This window comes from Capra hircus, chromosome 2 (genome assembly GCF_001704415.2).
Source record: "Capra hircus breed San Clemente chromosome 2, ASM170441v1, whole genome shotgun sequence".
NCBI lineage: Eukaryota > Metazoa > Chordata > Mammalia > Artiodactyla > Bovidae > Capra > Capra hircus.
The window spans coordinates 15,812,948-15,833,307 of NC_030809.1; the positions used below are offsets into that span (position 1 = coordinate 15,812,948).

General features: G+C 47.7%; 1 protein-coding gene and 1 pseudogene across 4 annotated transcripts in view; both read right to left on the reverse strand.

Annotated features, from left to right (window-relative positions):
- Positions 1–20,360, reverse strand: part of DIS3L2 (DIS3 like 3'-5' exoribonuclease 2) — a 358,364-nt gene that overhangs the window by 63,712 nt on the left and 274,292 nt on the right. For 3 of the 4 annotated variants that reach the window (XM_018058183.1, XM_018058187.1, XM_018058188.1), the window contains exon 13: positions 17,611–17,844. In XM_018058183.1, the coding sequence (XP_017913672.1) occupies positions 17,611–17,844 (234 nt within the window). Of the gene's footprint in view, positions 1–16,874; positions 17,035–17,610; positions 17,845–20,360 lie in introns of those variants that run through there. The other variant, XM_018058197.1, reaches the window with a different exon arrangement.
- Positions 1,703–2,216, reverse strand: LOC102189808 (annotated as a pseudogene).

Below are 20,360 nucleotides of genomic sequence, written 5' to 3' on the forward strand. Positions count from 1 at the left end.
CAATGGGTCTGGAAGATCCCCTGGAGAAGGGTATGGCAACCCACTCCAGTATTCTTGCCTGGAGAATAAAGTGGACAGGGGAGCCTGGCAGGCTATAGTCCATAGGGTTGCAAAGAGTTGGACACGACTGAAATGACTTAGCATGCACACATGCTTCTAATAGCATCTCCCACTGTCTCTGTGAGTGCTTCCTACAACCCAGCTGGGCCAATGGCCTGCACCTGCCAGAACACTCCAACCCCCGCACTGCTCGGCCTGGAAGACCCTTGGGGAAGCCATGGCCGGCCTACTCTTATGTGTTCTCCTTTACTGGGACAGGAATCCTCTCCTGGTTCCCATCAACTTTACTGGTTGGCGTGTGCTCCGGACTACTGTTTCTTACCTGCCCTGCAGTGACTGACACAAAACTGACAATCAGTGCTGTTTTCTGAGTTCTTTTGCTGCAGTGTATTTTCCCATGGATGAAAGATGACAGGCCTCTACTCAGCTTGGCTGAAGTCATTCAGCTCACAGATTTCTGTCAAACGTTAGCTGCACATCCTTCCTTCCCAGGCAAGCAGTCCTTGGCCTCTCACTCACATCAGGCTTTCTTCCCACCACATTACACCCCAGCTGTTCTGAGGAAAGCCCAACTTCAATGGCAGTCATAACCAGCGAGCTGCCTTGTTGACAGTAATTTTTAAAAGCCTCTCTCTCGGTTATGAGATTAAAGCATGATCGGGTGAGTCACTGACATGGGTGTTTGCATGTAATCGACAAAGTCCTGTGCTTGGCACCATTCACCATCCGGACTCTGGGCAGCCGTCAGAGGACTTATCCAGAAAGTTTGGAGGTTTTTCTCTTAGTACCCTAACTCTCCTTTATAAGATGAAATCTTCACTATTATGCCCAGTCTTAAGCCAGAGAAAACTCCTATCTGCTTAACAGCCACTCCTGGGCAGTTTCTGAAGCCCACATCTCCTTTCCAGATGGTTCCTGGAGGGCACCTTTCCTGGGTAGGCTGCCAGGACTGAATCCATCCCAAATCTGCCCAGGGGTGTCTGTCTCTTTAATGGAAATGTTTTCTAAAAGAAACTTCTGGGGCTAGGAAATAAGTGAGGAACCTAAATGTAAATCTTAAAACTATAAAACTTCAACATAGGAATAAATCTTTGTGACCTGGAGTCAGGCAAAGATTTCCTAGATGTGACATCAAAACACAACCCATTAAAAATTCAGTAAGTTAGACTTTATCAAAATTTAAGACTTTTGCTCTTCAAAAGAGTCTAAAACGATTAAGCGAGATGGAATAAAGAAACAAGAGAATGAGAAGACAAGACAAAGTCAGGGAGAAAAGATCTCGCAAATCTGATGGAGGATTTAAAGCCATAATATAAAAAGAACTCTTCAAACTCAGTAATAAGAAACCAAACAATTCAGTTAAGTGGGCAAAAGATACAAAGAGACACATCACCAAAAAAAGAAAATATGCACATGAAAAAGCTCAAGGTCTTCAGTCACTAGGGAAGTGCAAATTACAGCCACAATGGAACACCACTACACACCTACTAGCAGGGCTAAGACATACAAACAAACAAAAAACTGGCTAATAGCAAGTGCTGAAAAGCAGGCAAAGAAACCGGAACTATCATACTTAGCTGGTGAGTGGTACAGCCACTCTGGAAAACAGAATTGCCACTCCGGCAATGTTTTTTTTTTTCCTTGGGTTAAGTGGCCTTATTAGAGAAAGTCAAGATTACAGAGGACTTAGGAGTTAGCACTAGGGCCCTTCTTCTTGCCAAAGGCAGGCACAACATTGACAAAGCACAGGTTGTACTGCACACGCTTCTTGGCCCGGCCTGTCGTCGTCGTCTTTTTCTCTTGCTTGGCCACCCTGGGAGTCTGATCTCTCACTTTCCCAGCATGGGCCAGGGAACCATGGACTTCACCTCCAAGCATGCAATCAGTTACTTCCAGGGTACTCAGAGCCTCCACCCCACACTAGCCCCCAGAGTAGCCTCATCCTCTAGGGGCATGCCTGCCAGGAGCAGGACTTGATCTTCTGAAGAGACGCCCTCCGACGAGGCTACAGGAGCCTTGATCTGGGCGACCGTCTCCTGGCCGGTCACCTCGAGAGTGTGTAGCTCCTAGGCGTAGACTAAGAGCTGCGTGCTGGCGATTAGATCACGGACACCACCACCACTACCGCAAAGATGGAGTCGAGAAAGGGCATGCATGTCCTCTCCGCCTGCTGCATGCCACGTCACTGGCAATTTTTTATAAAGTTACATATACACTTACCACATGACCCAGCAAGTCCCACTTTCAAGGTATTTACCCAAGTGAAATGAAAACTTAACCATCACAGAAAAACCTATGGGCAAATGTTTATGGCAGTATTATTTATAATGGCCCCAAACTGGAAACAACCCAAATATCCTTCAACTGATTAATGGACAAACCATGGAACATCTATACCCATGGCATGCTGCTGCTGCTAAGTCACTTCAGTCATGCCCGACTCTGTGTGACCCCATAGACGGCAACCCACCAGGCTCCCCTGTCCCTGGGATTCTCCAGGCAAGAACACTGGAGTGCGTTGCCATTTCCTTCTCCAATGCATGAAAGTGAAAAGTGAAAGGGAAGTCACTCAGTCGTGTCCGACTCTTCGTGACCCCATGGACTGCAGCCCACCAGGCTCCTCCATCCATGGGATTTTCCAGGCGAGAGCACTGGAGTGGGCTGCCATTGCCTTCTCCAATACCATGGCATACTACTCTGCAATTAAAAGGAACGAACACTGATACACACAAAACACAGGGGTGAACCTCAAGGCTGTGATGCTAAGTCAAAGAAGCTTGACTTAAAAGCTACCCACGTTCTGATTCTACTTACGTGACATTCTGGAAAAGGTAAAAGTACAGGGAAAGAAAATAGGGGAGTGGTTGCCAGGGTAGGGGAGGGGGCTGAATACAAAGGGGTGTGCATGAATTTTCTGGGGTGAGGAAACTGTTCTGTGTCTTGGTTGTGGTGTGTGTAGCTTGTTGTTCAGTTGCTAAGTCATGACTGACTCTTTGCAACCCCATGAACTGCAGCATGCCAGGCTTCCCTGTCCTTCACTATCTCCCTGAGCTTGCTCAAACTCATGTTCATTGAGTCGGTGATGCCATCCAACCATCTCATCCTCTGTCACCTCCTTCTCCTCCTGCCTTCAATCTTTCCCAGCATCAGGGTCTTTTCCAAGAGTCAGTTCTTCGCATCAAGTGGCCAAAGTATTGGAGCTTCAGCATCAGTCCTTCCAATGAATATTCAGGGTTGATTTCCTTCAGGATGGACTGGTTTGACCTTCCTGTTGTCCAAAAGACCCTCAAGAGCTTCTCCAGCACCACAGTTCAAAAGCATCCTTCTTTATGGTCCAACTCTCACACCCATACATGACTACTGGAAAAACCATAGCTTTGACTATACAGACCTTTGTTGGCAAAGTGATGTCTCTGCTTTTCAATACACTATCTAGGTTTGTCACAGCTTTTCTTCCAAGGAGTGTCTTTTAATTTCATGGCTGCAGTCACTGTCTGCAGTGATTTTGCTTGCAGAACTATATACTAAAAAGAGTAAATTTTACTGTATATAAATTATTACCTTACTTGGGGAAAAAGAGTAATTCTGGCTAAAATTGTGGCTTGTGTGTCTAGGGTTTAGGAGAGTACTGATAGTAGAAGGAAGCTTCTTCCTTTCATAGAAAGACTCAAGAGTGGATTGAACCCACAAGCAGTTAACACAAAGGCAAGCCAAAATGATAATAAAATACCATTTCCAAGCCACCATATTAACAAAGATTAAATAAAACCCACAAACTCTCACTTTGGTGAGAGGCAGGGACAATGTGCTATTGTTTCCTGCCGGGGAAAGATCTAAATTAGTCTAACCTCTCTGGAAAATCATCCTACGGCTTGTGTCAAAAAAAACGTGCGCGCTGTCAGATACCTAGAAACATGTTATTGGCAGGTGAAGGCTATTTGGGGTTTACTTGTTTTTTGCTTTTGTTTTGGCGCTTACTTGCTAATTTAAAATTTTCATAACACAAATGTGTTACTTTTATAATACAATCACAAAAGTTGATAAAAAGAGAAAGTATCACAGAAAAATAGCTATTCCTCTTTAATTTGGTCATTCTAAGCATATATTCCCAAGGAAAGAATCCGAAACAACTGTGATTAACAATGCATAAGAATATTAATTGGAGTGTTATTTATAATAACACTAACAGTAACAGCATTAGGAAGGGTTATGTAAACGGTGGTATGTCTGTACCAAGGGAACATCTGAGTGATGGGAGGTGGGGGGTGACGTGTGACTTTCCCTCCTTCCTTGCTCACAGATCTTGCCAGCTCTCCCTGTGATTCCAGCATCAGTAATGGCTCTTGAGTGCTTCAGGATACCCCCAGTCTCACCTCCGACTGCAGTGTTCCCTTCACACACCCAACCTAACCGGACCACTCGCTCCAAGCAGTGGGAGCCCACCCTTCCTCGCCCCTGCATCTTCGCTTCATGTCCTTTCTCAGCATCCCGGCACACGGCTAACATCCATTTGCTGTTCTGTGTCAGGGGCCATTCTAAGTGTTTTACGACCACAAATTATTTAATCTAACAACATCCTCGTAGCATAGCTATTACACATGGGGTGGGTATCACAACTCCAGGGGGCAATTAAATTATTTCTAATTTACTTTCAGCATTTCTAGCATTTTCTTACAGCAAACTGCTAGTTTTTATTTTGTACCGGAGAAAACTGTTAAAAAAACAGAATGACCTTGTCTTAAAGTGGTCGCTTCAAATCATAGCTAAAGTTCTCAGGTAAAATACCATGGCGGCCACTTTCACACTCACCCGAACCAACCTGCCCCGTGCGCCTGCTTGTTCTGTCCGTGTCCCTGTTCCCTCCATGAAACGTTAAGCTACTCTGAGAGCTGGGGCCACATTCTAATCTCTTGGTCCCAGAATCTAGCACAGTACTCTCCATCTGGTAGATACGTTTTAATGTGAGAAATTAAAACCAGAAGGCAACAGGGAGGATCTAAAGTTATAAAATACTTTTAAAGCTCTTAAGTTCTCTTTGGTTAAAGACGTCTGTCATGTGCCATTTAAAACAGGAACAGAAGCAGTTACAGAATGCAGCAACCGGGTTATAATAATGCCATTCTTGAAAAACGTGGGAATTTCCTGAGGAATAACAAACAGGATTATATTTTCAAGTTCTAGACTGTAAAACGGGCACCATATCCTGGAGCACCATTGACCACGGGTGCACTGACCACAGGGATACTTCAAGTGCTAGGAACACCTTGCAGCCTGCCTCTCCCATACCAACGCCGCAGATTTATGGGTGAGCAAGAAGTGTCAGCAAGGTATCTGCCTTCTACGGCGAGGGAGGGGAAGGGAATAAAGAGACAAGACGACGGGGTGACATGAATGAATGACACTGATCAGGCACAGAGAGGGGAGACGAGGAAGGAGGCCAAGAGACATGGATGGAGGAGGAGGCGGCCTCTCTGAAGCCGGCTTCTGGAGGAAGTGGGGTGCAGGGGAGCTGGGGGAAGTGAGTAGAGGCCTAGGCTATGCGAAGGCAGGGGAGGATGAGTGAGTAAGGGAGACAGCTGGGTGGGAAATAGGGAATTGACTGCTGAGGGCCTCCGAAGCCAGGGGGCGTGTGGATCTTACGGAACTCTCCAGCAGCTCTCAAAGCCTGGTCTGAAATCTACAATACGAGAGGAAGGTTTTCCATGAAGCTCAACCAGGTCAATGGAAGAGACCGCCCTGAGCTGTGAAATGAAGTCTTCCTTTGTACTGGTGCTAAACTGTTTCATTTATAAAATCGTGGAGGTGGTAGACGGCAGCTGGCTTTTAAAGAAAACGCTCTCATTTGGCAAAATGTAACCCCCAAATCCTATTTCTCATCCCAGAATATTAACAAAAATCTCACTACCCGTGAAATCTGCTGGAGGAGACAGCAGGTTCTTGAGTGACAGGTGAACGTGGCATTTGGGGGAGCGGGGTCTGGCAGTGGGGTTCAGCACAGATGGCTGACCGAACGGCAGCAGCGGAGCCCCCAGCTCGCAGAACCACGGAAATCGAAATCAACTGGGCCTGCCCCAAGAAGCGGTCATGGTTGAAATCTAAGGATCAGCTGCAAGGGTTCCCTTTCTCCAGTGCAGGTTTTACTAACGTCAAAGGATTCCATGCCTCTTACGGAGCTGTTTGGCTCACGTTCGAGTGACGTGGGATTTGACATGGGGGCAGGAGGAGGACGTGCAGCGTGTCCTGTGAATAGAAGGGGAGAGTCCAAGAGCTTCCTCACTGTGAGCACAATTACCCAAAGCCAGGGTCCTGGGAGAGCCAAATCCGTTCCATCTGTCAAGGCCACTAACCTGCAAGGCTTGTGTCTCAGAGAGAATCGGCCACCGCCCTGCTCGACCCCCAGAAGCTTCTCATGTATCATCTGGTTGGGGTGAGAGCCCACTATCTCACTTCACTGCCCCCTGGAGATGCTAGGGACTTAGGTTTGAATCATCCGGGCACACTCTCAACTCCAGCTGTGATGTGAGTTATCTTCTCTTCTCAGAAAGCCCAGCAGCAACTAACACAACCCCTGTCTTGTGGAAATCATTTCCATTAAAAGCGAAACCAGGCTCTTATCAGAATTCACAGAGGAAGCGTTAGGCTGGGGATCCCACCGTAGGGTAAGAATCATTTCCATCTCACCAGCAAGGTGGGGGATGACAGCTGGTATTAGCTCACCCAGGAAGGATGCTTTTCAAGAGGCAGGTGCGGGCGGGAGGGAATGGGTGCCTGGCCCACCTTTCTAGGCTGGCAAATCAGGTTGCGGACAAGCCTGAGCATCTCCATCTCCAGACTGGCACATTGGGGGCCTCTGTGCCTTCCCCTGAGAGCTGCTCTGCCAGGCTCCCTGAGGGCACAGAAGGCTGAGGATGCAGAGGTGCACACAGAAGTGCTCAGGAAGCCTTAGAAGCACTGCCAACCCCCTGGGGTGCTAAAGCTTCCCGGCTCCTCACACCTGTCCAGGCAGCTCCTCCGTGAGAAAGGCCTCATTACACCCTGTCCTAAACCCTGTATGCCCTGGCAAGCAGTCAAACACCCAAGCCTTTTATTCAAAAGAGGAGGAAGCCTCTGATTCATAACGTGTGTTTGCTTCTCTTACATAAGCACACCTCTCTTCCAGAGCTAGTCCCTCTCCCAGATCACAACTACCATCGTTTTTTTGTTTTTTGTTTTCAAAAAGACCAGTGTGTAGAGAGATGCTTAAAGACCTTGAAACACCCTTAAAAACAAGCACTGGGCAGCGGCTAGAGACATAAAGATGAACAGATGCTGTCCTTAGCCCGAGGGAACTCACAGTTTCAGAAAAGGAGACAGGGAAGTGAATGGAAAATGTGAAAACGTGAAAGCAATGTGAAAATGTGATCCAGACAGGTGTTGGGTATAAATAAGATGCTCTGGGAGCCCTAAGCGGGAAGGCAGGAGGGGCTGGCCAAGGCAAGCTTCTCTGCAGCAGGATTTAGAGTTTCAGTCTTCAGCTACCTGAAAACTTAAGACAGGTCTATAGGGGTGGAGGTCCTCCCTTCTGTAAGAGATGAGCCTGGATAACAGGCAAGCAGAAAGAGCTGGAGGGCAAGCTTCCAGAGGTCGAGTGGGAGCCACGTTCACTTTCTGAAGTTATATAAATACCAGTCTTCAGCCTTTGCTGAGGATGCATCCTGGCCATTCTGACCAAGAGCTGAAGCATCAGCTACTTACCTTTGTTCACTGGAGGGCGCCGAGCTGCGAAGGCCATTCCAGCACTTGGTGCCCAGCGCCCTATCTGCAGAGCACACACCCCTCCTCCCTCGAGTTGCCCCATCAGAGTTTCCTTTTACAGCATTAACTTCTGAGCTGTTCCAAATGCCTGAACTGGCTCAGGCTGCCTTTCTCTAATCCAAACTTCACCAGTAATAGATGGGAGATTTTGATCTCAGTCTGACTTGTGTGTCTATTTCTCAGTGGGTTCAGAACTCAGATGGGAGAGGAGTGTGATGGAACACATCCCTTGAATCTCGATGGAGTGGGCACTGGCTGGCCCTCAGCTCTTCTTCACCAAGCATGCCTTTCACTCTGATCACCTTGTGATTCTGGACTGCCCGTCCCAAGCAGCCTGCTTTCACTAACTCCATCTACCTAAGAGCCATCAGGCTGGGTATTCCTTCGCTGTGTCAGCTTACTATGCCCTTGCTTTTATCTGACTGAAGTTTCTCATAAGCACATAGAAAGTGAAAGTTGCTTAGTCCTGTCCAACTCTTTGTGACCCCATGGATGATACAGTCCATGGAATTCTCTAGGCGAGAATACTGGAGTGGGTAGCCTTTCCAACTGGGAAAGTAAATCCACAGCCCAGGGTCTTTTACTTCCTCCCCAACCCAGGAATCGAACCAGGTTATCCCGCATTGCGGGCGGATCCTTTACCAGCTGAACCACCAGGGAAGCCCAAGAATACTGGAGTGGGTAGCCTATCCCCTCTCCAGCGGATCTTCCCAACCCAGGAATCGAACCGGGTTCTCCTGCATTGCAGGCAGATTCTTTACCAACTGAGCTACCAGGGAAGTCAATTTACTATGCCCTTGCTTTTCTTGCTGAAGTTTCTTGTAAGTGCAGATCTCTTCACAAATTCAGCTCTTCACAAATTCACTAAGCACCTCTAGGGTAGAAGAAAGTTTGTCTTCCACAGCCCTCAGGCTCCTTTGTAGGACTAGAAGCGGTGGTTGTAACACTAGGAGCCCAAGAAACATCTGTCCAGTGAGGGCTGGAAATCATGTCTGAGTCTGTATTTTTAACAACTTCCAGAATACTACTCCCTGCATTCCTTCTAATTTTTGAAAATTATGAGTAAATGACTATGTGACATGCCTAAAGGGAGGGTGAGCACATGAAAGTTTAGGGTTATAATAACAAGCTGCTCAGCAGACCTACTCCAACACTTAATGATATGCGTTGGTTTTTATGTGTATGCTAACAAGACACAAACAGTGATCAGCTCACACAAGTGGGTGTAATTAATGTTGTTTATATACAACCAGGTCAAGTTTTCAAGTCTCGTCCATGCCTTGGGATGCATAAATGTGTACTGTTTTGCCTGATTCCACATGAAATTAAAGTGTGATCACTGAGTCACTCTCTCCCTCAAAGGAAGGACTTCAACACCCTCTGACTGGGAAGTCCTGTGCCCCACGCCCCCCGAGAGCTGGCACCCGAGGCTATTCCCTGCCCAGCCTCACTCCCGGAGCCTCTCAAGAGAGCACAGACCCTGGGCTGTGGATTTACTTATAAATGAGATGCACACATGGAAATGAAAATCCTGCTTATACGATTATCATGAAGCTGGTAAATGGAAAAAAGGGGGAAATCTGACAGAGTGATAAATACTCTTCAAGCCTCCCTGGTTCTAGAACGATCTCCACGGCTTGTCCACATTCAACCAGAACCCTGAACTTCTAGTAGAAGCCTCCTGCGCTGTTTATCACTACCCGAAAGAGAAGGGTAGCGATTCTTATGGTGGCAGAGATGACATGGCTCCCAAATGGCTACCTCTAGGTGAGGCCGACCGACCTCCAGACCTCTATGCCCACATGCTTATTCCACATCTCGACCTGTTCTGTCTCCAGGTGGCCCCTCAAACTCAACTCTCCTCTCCGAAGGTACTTAGGTACTTCTCAGCTCTCCTAATCTAAGGTACTTCCTCGTCAGTCCTAGTACTGCATCAGTGCACGTGCCCGAACCTGAAGCCTGAGTCCCTGATTCAACTCTCCTCCCTTGGGCTTCCCTGGTGGCTCAGCAGTAAAGAATCTGCCTGCCAGTGCAGGAGACACGGGTTCAATCCCTGGTCTGGGAAGACTCCACATGCCTCAGAGCAGCTAAGCCTGTGCACCTCAACTACTGAGCCTGTGCTCTGGAGCCTGGGAGCCAAACAACTGCTGAGCCCACATGCCCTAGAGCCTGTGCTCTGATAGAAAAGAAGCCCCGGCTCTCGCCGCAACTAGAGAAGAGCCTGGATAGCAAAGAAGATGCAGCAGAGACAAAAAACGAAACAAAACACCTCTCCTCCCTCAGCACCCGCGCCCCTTCCTTCCACATCTAATTAGGACAAGGCTTGCCAATTTGTCAAGGCTTGCCAATCTTCCTTCCTCTCTCAATCTGTAATTTTCTACTTCCCCACATTCTCAGTCTCAGGTTTGGCCCTCATCATCTCTCTCCTGAAACATAAGCTTTCTTTTTTTTTATTTCTTCTCTTTCAGTCTACTCTCCATGAGGCAGCCAGTAAGCTCTTACTAAAACACAGTTCCGTTCATGTCCCTTCTGCGTCTGAAATGGTCCCGTGGCTCCCATGCCCGCTCCTGCAGAATTCGAGCCTGGCCCCTGCCCTCTCCCCTAGCTGTCCTCTCATCACACTCCACGATCTGGAACAATTGGACGCTGTCCAAAGGCGCCATCTCCCACCTCTTCCATGCCTGCAATAGCAGTTTGCCTGAAACGCACCCCCCTTGTGTTCACAGCCTGGCTAGTCCCTCAAGCTTTTTAAAGCCTTGTAATGCGCACCATCCCTGCACGTCGTCCCTGATCCCGCGATGGGGCCCGCCCTCCCCCGTGCGGTCTCACGCACCCTGGGACAGCTCTGCACTGTGCGTTTACTGTGTGGTCTGCTGGTTCCTGCACTGCATGGTAAACCTGAGAATGGGGACTGTTCATTTCCAGCACCTACCACATACCTGCTTTCTGTACTTAGTAAACACTTTCTGAAGACAGGCTGAATAGAGGACCCTGTGACTAAGAAAATACAGACCAAGTCTCCCAACACATCCAGCTGCCAGATCAACAGCTGTCTCTTGTGTGTAAGTGAGGACATAAGGGACAAGACAGGAAGAGCCAGACAGGATGGTTATGTCCATCTTCCTTGCTGTTGCTCAGCTGCTACGTCGTGCGTGACTCTTCACGATCCCATGGGCTACAGCACGCCAGGTTCCCCTAGCCTCCACTATCTCCCGCAGCTGGCTTTTATTCATTTCCATTGAGTCAGTGATGCTTCTAACCATCTCATCCTCTGCTGCCTCCTTCTCCTTCTGTCTTCAATCTTTCCCAGCATCAGGGTATTTTCCAATAAGTGGGCTCTTTGCATCAGGTGGCCAAAGTATCGAAGCTTTCACATCAGTTCTTCCAGTGAATACTCAGGGCTAATTTCCTTTAGGGCTGACTGGTTTGATCTCCTTGTTGTCCAAGGGACTCTCAAGAGTCTTCTTCAGCACCACAGTTTGAAAGCATCAATTCTTTGGCGCTCAGCCTTCTCTATGGTCCAACTCTCACACCTGTACATGACCACTGGAAAAACCATAGCTTTGACTAGATGGACCTTTGTTGGCAATGTGATGTCTCTGCTTTTTAATATACTGTCTAGGTTTGTCATAGATTTCCTTCCAAGGGGCAGGCGTCTTTGAACTTTCCATCCTCCTTATCTGGCACCAGTTATTATACTGTACAAAAATTAAACAACAGAGAGCTGGAATGCTCATTTCTTACGAACAACATTACAGAGAAGGAACAGAAACATGCTTAACGATAGTTTTAAATGTATAATTCGACAAAATACACTGCTGCATAGAGCAGCAGGGGTAGGGTTGGGGAAGAAACGCCACTGAGCTTCCTCAGAGTTGCGCTTCGCTCTGACAGTCATGACTTCGGCACACCCTACCAGATGGCGGAGCCAGCGTCTCTGCACGTGGGCTCAGGAAGGTGGGGTGAGTGGGGTGAGATCTGACTGTGAAGAGGCTGCCGAGCTTGCAGAGGTGGGAAACTAAGAACCACTGCTCTTTCTGCTTCAGGCTAATGAAAGCTACCTGACTGAAAACAGAGTAAGGGGACTGGGGCTAAACAGATCCATTCCTTTAGGCCTCCAACTGGACCTGCCAAGCATGGTGCTAATCAAAGGAATAATTTGCTTAATTGCATGAAACCATCCCGAGAGGTAACTGAGCACAAGTGCTCTTTAGGACCCAGCCCAGTTTCCCAGTACAGTGCTGACGTGCTGCTGAAAGCTGACTAAGGAGAGAGCTGCATCTCATTTAGGCAGGGCTCAGCATATGATGGACCACAGGTCAACTATGGCCTACCCCCTACTTTCTGCATGGCTCATGAGCTAGGAATGGTTTTTACATTTTTAAACGATTCAGAAATAATCAAAGGAAGAATACGATTTTTTGACATGAAAATTATATGAAATCCAAAGTTCTCAGTGTTCTTCTAGCTGTATTGGAACACAGCTGTGCTCATCTGTCTGTTTGTCCCTGGCTGTTTTCACACCATGGCAGCAGGGCTGAGTACCTGAGACAGAGACCAGATGGCCCACAAAGCCTAAATCAGGACCGATGCTGAAGCTCCAATACTTTGGCCACCTGATGTGAAAAGCCAATTCATTGGAAAAGATCCTGATGCTGGGAAAGATTGAGGGCAGGAGGAGAAGGGGGTGACAGAGGATGAGATGGTTAGATAGCATCAATGACTCAATAGACATGAACTTGAGGAAACTTCAGGAGAGAGTGCAGAAAGGGAAGCCTGGTGTGCTGCCAGTCCGTGGGGCTGCAGAGTCAGACACGACTGAGTGACTGAAAGACAACAAGAGTTTTTATCTGGTTGCCGTGCTGTATCTCACTGTGTGCGCTGTTTGCTGAACCCAAGGTAGGCAAGGCATGAGCTAAGAGGCTGGAAGAAGACTTAAGGAGCTGTAGAACTGCAGACACGTTTATTTTCTCCTGGTTGATGCAGCAGCCAGAACATAACCTAACCTAATCACAAGGGCTTTCCAGGTGGAGCTTATATATGCTTACAGAACAAAAGTAGCCAGTGGCCAAGCGAGTACCTCGTGACACACACGTGCAGTGCTATAAGTGATCTCAGCTGTGACGTAACCATTATTTACAAAACTTGGGGCAAGAGCAAGAGGCTGTGAGGCAAGAGAGTCTGACCATGCCATCTTGGCTAACTTGCTCTTTCCCTAAACTGGTTCCCTACTGGAAATCTGCAGAGCCTGCCTTAAAGGCTGGGCAGGGTCAAGGTCATCCATGGTACCTTCTATGGCAGCCTGGGTTCCAAGGCATTTAAAAACTGTTCCCACCAAGTTGATCTTTATACTCAGGTCCACTCAAAGAAACTGCTTTAAGTTTGGGCTTCAAAACTGAGCTGTGTGGGATCCATATAAGATGCAGCTGAGAATGTACTAAAGGTTCTATTAGTTTGGAGGAATTTGCCTCCAAAGTTAAGAAGATGGAAACATCAAACTTTCTTCACTACAACTTTCTCTAAACCCAGAAAGTCAGTGGCTCAGCAGGAGCTGTTCACATGCCCTGCCCGCCTTCAGGGACTCCAGACGCGGTACTGTCTCCCTCCCGCAGTCATGCTTGCTTCTCTAGAAGCCCTCACACAGGGTGGCCTCTAAGCACTCTCACCTGACTGAGGATGGGCAGGCTGGAGGAAAAGCACCAGAAAGCTGTAGTTTCCTGAAAACAGTCAGTACTCCCTAAGATGTCTTTGTTTAGGGGCTCTATTTGGCACCCCACCATCCTCCCTTGCTGACCTTTCTGAAGGAAATGGCTCAGGCCACAACTCCAACAGGAGTTGAGGCCTTGTCATCCTATCACATTGGAGTCAGGCAGGGTCACTTTCACCCCTAGGAGGGAGCAGGCCACCAAGACTGCACACTTTTTAAGAAATGAGAGTGGTGTGTGTTCCCTGGTGGCTCAGTGGTAAAGAATCTGCCTGCTAATGGAGGAGATGCAAGTTTGATCCCTGCGTCAGGAAGATCCCCTGGAGAAGGAAATGGCTATCCATTCCCATATTCTTGCCTGGAAATTTCCACGGACAGCGGAGTCTGGCGGGCTCCAGCGTATGGGTCACAAAGAGTCGGACATGACTTAGCAACTGAGCACTTGTCATAAATAAATACAAGTATCTGTGTTAAATTCTAGATTTAACATGGCAGCAGAAAAGGGGATAGTTTTCAACTCAACCAACCAAAAAGCAAATAGAACGCGCTCAGCACCTGACCTGACCTTTGGGGCAGAGAAACAAAGGTATGTCACTTCCCTGAGCTAGGACCTCTCAGCAACCCGACCCAAAGGCAGTGCTTCCCGGTGTGTTTCACACCACAGTTCACAGAGAACTTGCTAACACTTGAGCATACACTGGGTAAGTGCACAGGACTGCAGGCAGATGGTCCCAGGGGACAGGAGCCAGCCCAGGTGGCCTGTAGCTCGGGGAATACATTATCTCAGACATGGGCCAGGCAGCTCTGGAATAAGCTGCTGCCTGCAGTCAGCCGGTGATCAAGTTGCTCTGTTTGGTAGTTACTGTGACCGCCGAACCAATCTCCCCTTGACTCAACAAACAGGCCCCATGCTGGTGTCCTCCACCTCACTCATTCTGGAGATCATCAGGGTAAACTCATGTCTTGGAAAGGGGAAATTTCTGGCTTAGCAGATTTCTTCTGCATTCAAGGGCATGCAGCACAGATGTTGTCTCCTCTTACAGGAGGGCAGAAGGACGTATTTTTTTAAGACCTGCCACCAAAAATGTGGACACAGTGAACTGGGGCACACAAAGCATGAGAGAGCAACTCCAAACAGCAGGCTGTGCCAAAGGCACTGGGAAAAATGGATTTTTATGAGGGCATATGCAGGCAGCAGGCAGAGGGGAACAAACGCAGGGACTGCTGGATGGGCTGTCTGGTTGATTTATCAACGATCTTGCCAGGAACCTGCTGCAGGAGACCAGCGTGCCCCTTCTTCCAGAGCTGTGGTCCACAAACTTGTTTTCTGGTGTGCCATAAGTCTAGCTGCATCCTACTCTTTGCAATCTTATGGACTGTAGCCCACCAGACTCCTCTGACCATGGGATTGTCCCAGCAAGAATACTGGAGTGGGTTGCCATTTCCCCCTCCAGGGGATCTTCCCGACCCAGGGATCGAACCTGCCTCTCCTGCACTGGCAGGTGGGTTCTTTACCCACTGAGCTGGAACCAAGGAATCAGCCCCAAGGGTGCAATTCCATTATCTTCAAACCTTAATTAACTGGAATTAGGACTAATTAGGACTTCAGGGTTTCATTCCCACTTGGAAGGGAAACCTCTCTTTCTCAAGTCAGCATGGTGTAAATGGAAGAAAAGTGAATGAAGAGTTGGCTATCTGGATTGCTTGCATATAAGAAACTCAATGAACCCTTGAGGACTTCAGCTTCTAATCTGCAAGTTGAGAGGGCTGATGGAATACAAGTATCTCAAATTATTTTCATTGGGATTGACATATACACACTATTATATATGAAATAGATAACTAATAAGGACCTACTGTATAGCACAGGAAATTCTACTCAATACTCTGTAATGACAATATGAGAACAGAATCTAAAAGAGTGGATATATGTGTGTGTATAGTTGATTCACTTTGCTGAACAGCAGAATCTAACACAACACTGTAAATCAACTATTCTCCAATAAAAATAATTGAAAAAAATAGTTACTTTCAGCAATAAAATTCTCACTCTAAGACATGCCAACAGATCAGTAACAATCTGAAACTGATCATTCTTCTACATGGACACCTCCTAATGCAAGTTGAGATCACTGATGGTCTTTTACAGTATTTAGAGTATTTAACATATTTAATTCAATCCAATTTTATAACGATCTGATGGGGAAGGGTCTCTAAAATGGTGTAATGGAACTCTCTCATTTGATGTGCTTGATGTGATGGTGGGTTAGGTTTCCAGAAGCTGGATGAAAAGGGGAATCATACATAACTAAACATTTGTTTAACTTAATTTATATAATGCTTTTGAACTGTGGTGCTGGAGAATATGCTTGAGAGTCCCTTGAACAGAAAGGAGATCAAACCAGTCAATCCTAAGGGAAATCAATCCTGAATATTCACTGGAAGGACTGATGCTGAAACTGAAGCTTCAATACTCTGGCCACCTGATTCAAAAAGCCAATTCATTGGAAAAAGCCCTAATGCTGGGGAAGATTGAAAGCAGGATGAGAAGGGGACGATGGAGGATGAGATGGTTGGATGGCATCATTGACTCAATGACATGAATTTGAGCAAGCTCCGGGAGACAGAGATGGACAGGGAAGCCTGGTGTGCTGCCGTCCATGGGATCACAAAGAGTCGGACGTGACTAAGTGACTGAACAATAACAACAAATTTATATAAATGCATATACACTCACTTTTAGGATTTCCCTGGTGGTTCAGACGGTAAAGCGTCTTCCTACAATGCAGGAGACCTGGGTTTGATCCCTGGGTCAGGAAGAGCCTCTGGAGAAGGAAATGGCAACCCACTCCAGTACTCTTGCCTGGAAAATCCCATGGACAGAGGAGCCTGGAAGGCTACAGTCCATGGGGTCGCAAAGAGTTGGACACAACTTAGCGACTTCACTTCACTCTCACTTTTACAAAAGAGTATGCTAATTAGATTTTTACATACTTTTTTCTGATCAACTATGTATACTTCATTGCCTATAATTTATCATTTTTGTTTCATTAAAAGAGCGAGCTTAGATATCTATAATGCAATCTGAGTACAAAGTTCCTCCTGAATTTTTATGATTTCCCCCCCTCCTTTTTATAGTCATCACACCCAAACAGCACAATTTCTGAAGATTCATCTTCCATCAAGTGTTTGCAAACAATTTAACTTAGTTTTCATAGGAACAGCAGCTTTTTAAAATGTTCTTATTTGATCAGTGTACCTAATATTCCGTTACAGTGAGTAATTATAACATGTACAACCGGCATAGCCAGGATGGGGGTAAAGAAGGCTGACCACTGAAACACACAGCTCCCCTGGAGGGAGCCGAGGGAAGGGAACACAGTCCACGTGTGCAGCTCACTGGGGTGATGGTCACTGTGTCAGGCGGAAGGGACAGCAAGCGCCAGGTGAGGAGTTTCGGGTGGCAGATGTAGGGCCTGGGGAAGGAGGGCAGGGATGGAGAAATTAATGTTGGTGTCCTCAGCATCTAACTGATAGGTCAAATAAGAAATGAGCTTCCCTGGTGGCTCAGAGGTTAAGAATCCATCTCTAAGACAGGAGACGCAGAAGACCCTGGTTCAATCCCTGGGCTGGGAAGACCCCCTGGTGAAGAGACTGGCTTACCCACTTCCAGTATTCTTGTCCATGGACAGAGGAGCCTGGTGGGCTACAGCCCATGGGGTCACAGAGAGTCGGACACGAAGAAGTTAAAATAAGAATACAGGGGTTCATTCAGGGAGGGATTGTGGAAAGAGAAATAAATAGGAGGGTGGGCAGACTCCAGGGAATGCCAGAGTTGAGCTGAGGGAAGAGGCTTCTGCCACAGGACCAGCGGGCTCACGTCATGAGGCCCCGGGTGTCTGCGGAGTCGCGAGGAATGCCACTGTTTGAGGGCAGAGACTGAGGAAAGGGCAGAGGGACAAGCCCCAGGGCTGCCATGCTAATTCTCGCACACACTGGGCTTTGGCGGAAGTCAGGTCTGTGGGCGGCGTTGAAAAGAGGAAGCCACTGACCTGATCCAGACGCAGTGCGCCGTCCGCAAACCGCTGTCTGCGTAACTCCTTCGCGATTCCGTGGAGGTTCAAGACAGCCCGGTGCACCTCGTCACACGTGTGCTCGGGGGAGATGGCAGGCAGCTCCCTCTCCGGGATTCTCCTGGTCGGGCTTTCAATCATGCTCTGCGCGTGCTCGTAGCTCAGTTTGGTGCAGGAGCGGATGATGGTCCGGCCAAACCATTCAGCGAGGATCTGCAGAGATGGACGGATTGTGAGGGAGAATTTTTTTTTTCCTTCAGTTTTTTCTTTCACGCAACCATTCATCTGTACACATTCTACAGAGACTGAGGAAACGAGGAGGGACGAGCACCGGCTTTTTTTTTTTAACTGAGCACCTCCCACCCCTTCCCCCTTTACCAGGTAAACCATTTTGGTCGCAACTCCAGAGACAAGGCTTCCTGAAAACACCTGTCTGAAGGTTACTAGGTGTTCCCCAGTGGGGAACAGGGAGGGCCCAGCCCACAGCTGTCCATACCATGAAAATTCGAGGGCACACAGCTTCTACCTGAAGAGCTAGAGAGACCCCTCTGACACCCTCTCCTTACCTTTGAAGAAAGAACCACTACTGTTTATAATGGCAGCCATTAAGCACGGGGAAGTGAACAATAGAAACCACTTATGTTTTTCATTGGTTTAGTGCAAAGAGCCTTATTATGAAGAGTCTTGCTCTGGAATATCAGACTTTAATGTTCTTAAAAAAAACCCCTCAAAATATACTTTCTGAATTATTTTAAAAACTACTCTCATCTCAAAATACAAGCAACTCAAAATATTATGCTGATGACTCTTCTGCTGTGGCAAGCAGGTCCCGACTTTGGTTCTCAGATGTATGTATGTGTGTGTGCACGCTAAACGCAGGAGAAATTGTAGAGGCAATCCCAGTGACTCTCTGTGTGTGTGTGTGTATGTGTGTGCACGCGCTGATGACTCTTCTGCTGTTGCAAGCGGGTCCTGACTTTGGCTCTCAGGAGATGTGTATGTGTATGCGCTGAACGCAGGAGAAATTGTAGAGGCAATTCCAGGGACTGTGTGTATGTGTGTGTGTGCGCACACGCGCGCATGCACTGAATGCAGAAGAAATTGTAGGGGCAATTAGAGAAACTGTCCAGCAGTCCTGGGGGAAGCAGTGTGTGCAGGTCCCCAGAAGAGCCCCTTTCAAGGTCAGCCCATGCTTGTCCCTCCGTCATAGCCATCTTTCCTGAAAACTTCCCACTCGTGGAGCTGCTCCAACCTCCTCTAGGATGACGGGGCCACGACCTCTTCATTCTTGTGGTCGCAAAGATTTCCCCTGGAGACTCAGCTTGTTTCCTTTTCTACGACTCATTCCAAACCCAGTCAGTCAATCCTCCTCCTTCCGTGTGTCAACATTTTGCTGGACAGTCTGTCTTTAGCTTGGGGAAATGTCCCTTTTCATTCAGTTCCACTGCTCTTTTTTCACACATTCCCTCAGACATCCAGGTCCGAGGGTATCTGGCCTCTTGGGGTTTTTGTCCCCTTTTCCTAGAAGACACAGGAAAGCCCTACATATGTACCAGGGGTCACCACTGCACAGAGGGTGGGGAGACTTGGATCACCCTGACTGGGCATCCATTTTCATGTAAACTGTTGAGTCAAGAACTACTTTAAAAAGCTAGTGACAGCTCCAGGCCCTCTCCCTTGAAGTATTTATGGACAAACTTTTGCAGTAAGTTCCACGAGGTTCCTAGATACTCTGCCACCCCGACATCCATATATCCTGGGTCTAAACAGCTCAGTGGCTCCCTCTAAACCCTCTTCTGTAGTGCTGGTCCCTGACCAGGGGCCATTTTGAATCCCGAGGAGTTCTTAAAACATATTCACTGTAACTTGGCAAAATCCGAGGTCCCCCACTCCTGATCAAAACTTGTTAGCCACTCACAAGGGTGGCACTTCTCAGTCTGAGCTGCCTCTTCTTCCTCACTGGACCCACTGCCCCTTCGGTTTGTCTCCTCATCTGTCAATGACAACTCAAACACCAGCAAACCTGGGACTCAGCACTGATGAGAAGCTTCCCACAACTCTGTCACCTTACTTAGGCCTCCCCTCCCTTAATGCCTCCATTCCAGAAAGTCTGCACCTTCTTTTTGAACATACGGAGGGCTGAAGTAGGAGCTCTAAAGAGCCAATAAGAACTTCCTGGCCCAGAGACGGCCAGGCAGCTTAAAAACAACCCATTGATTCTGGAAGTCACACCTGACACGCGGACTAAAAAAACTCTCAGGCCAAGAAACCACATTGTGATGAAGTGGCAAGGATGCCCACAGCCCCCTCACCCACTGAAGGTCAACAGGAAAGCAGGGACCTGACTGGGCGGGGGTGTTGGTTCCTGGGGCCAGCACGCCTTACAGAACGGGAGGAAGGCCTCTCTGGATGGGACACCTCATTAATTTCCAATTTGGAAACTGGATTCACATCAACGCCCGGTTTGTAACCAGGGCCAGTGGCAGAAGACAAAAAGACAAAGAGTTTTTCATGGAAAAAGCAAAAAAGCCACGAGGAGCTTCGTAAACAGAACCCTTCAGAGAAGAATCATGGCCTTCCTCTGCCATTCATTTCATCACAGGATTTGGGTCACTCTCTTTCTGCAGGCGCAAGCTTCCTGCGTACACTCTAGGACACTGCTATTTAGGATGTTGGATTAAACAGCATGCCAATATCCACTGAAGGTATCCGGCTGGGGGAAAAAAAAA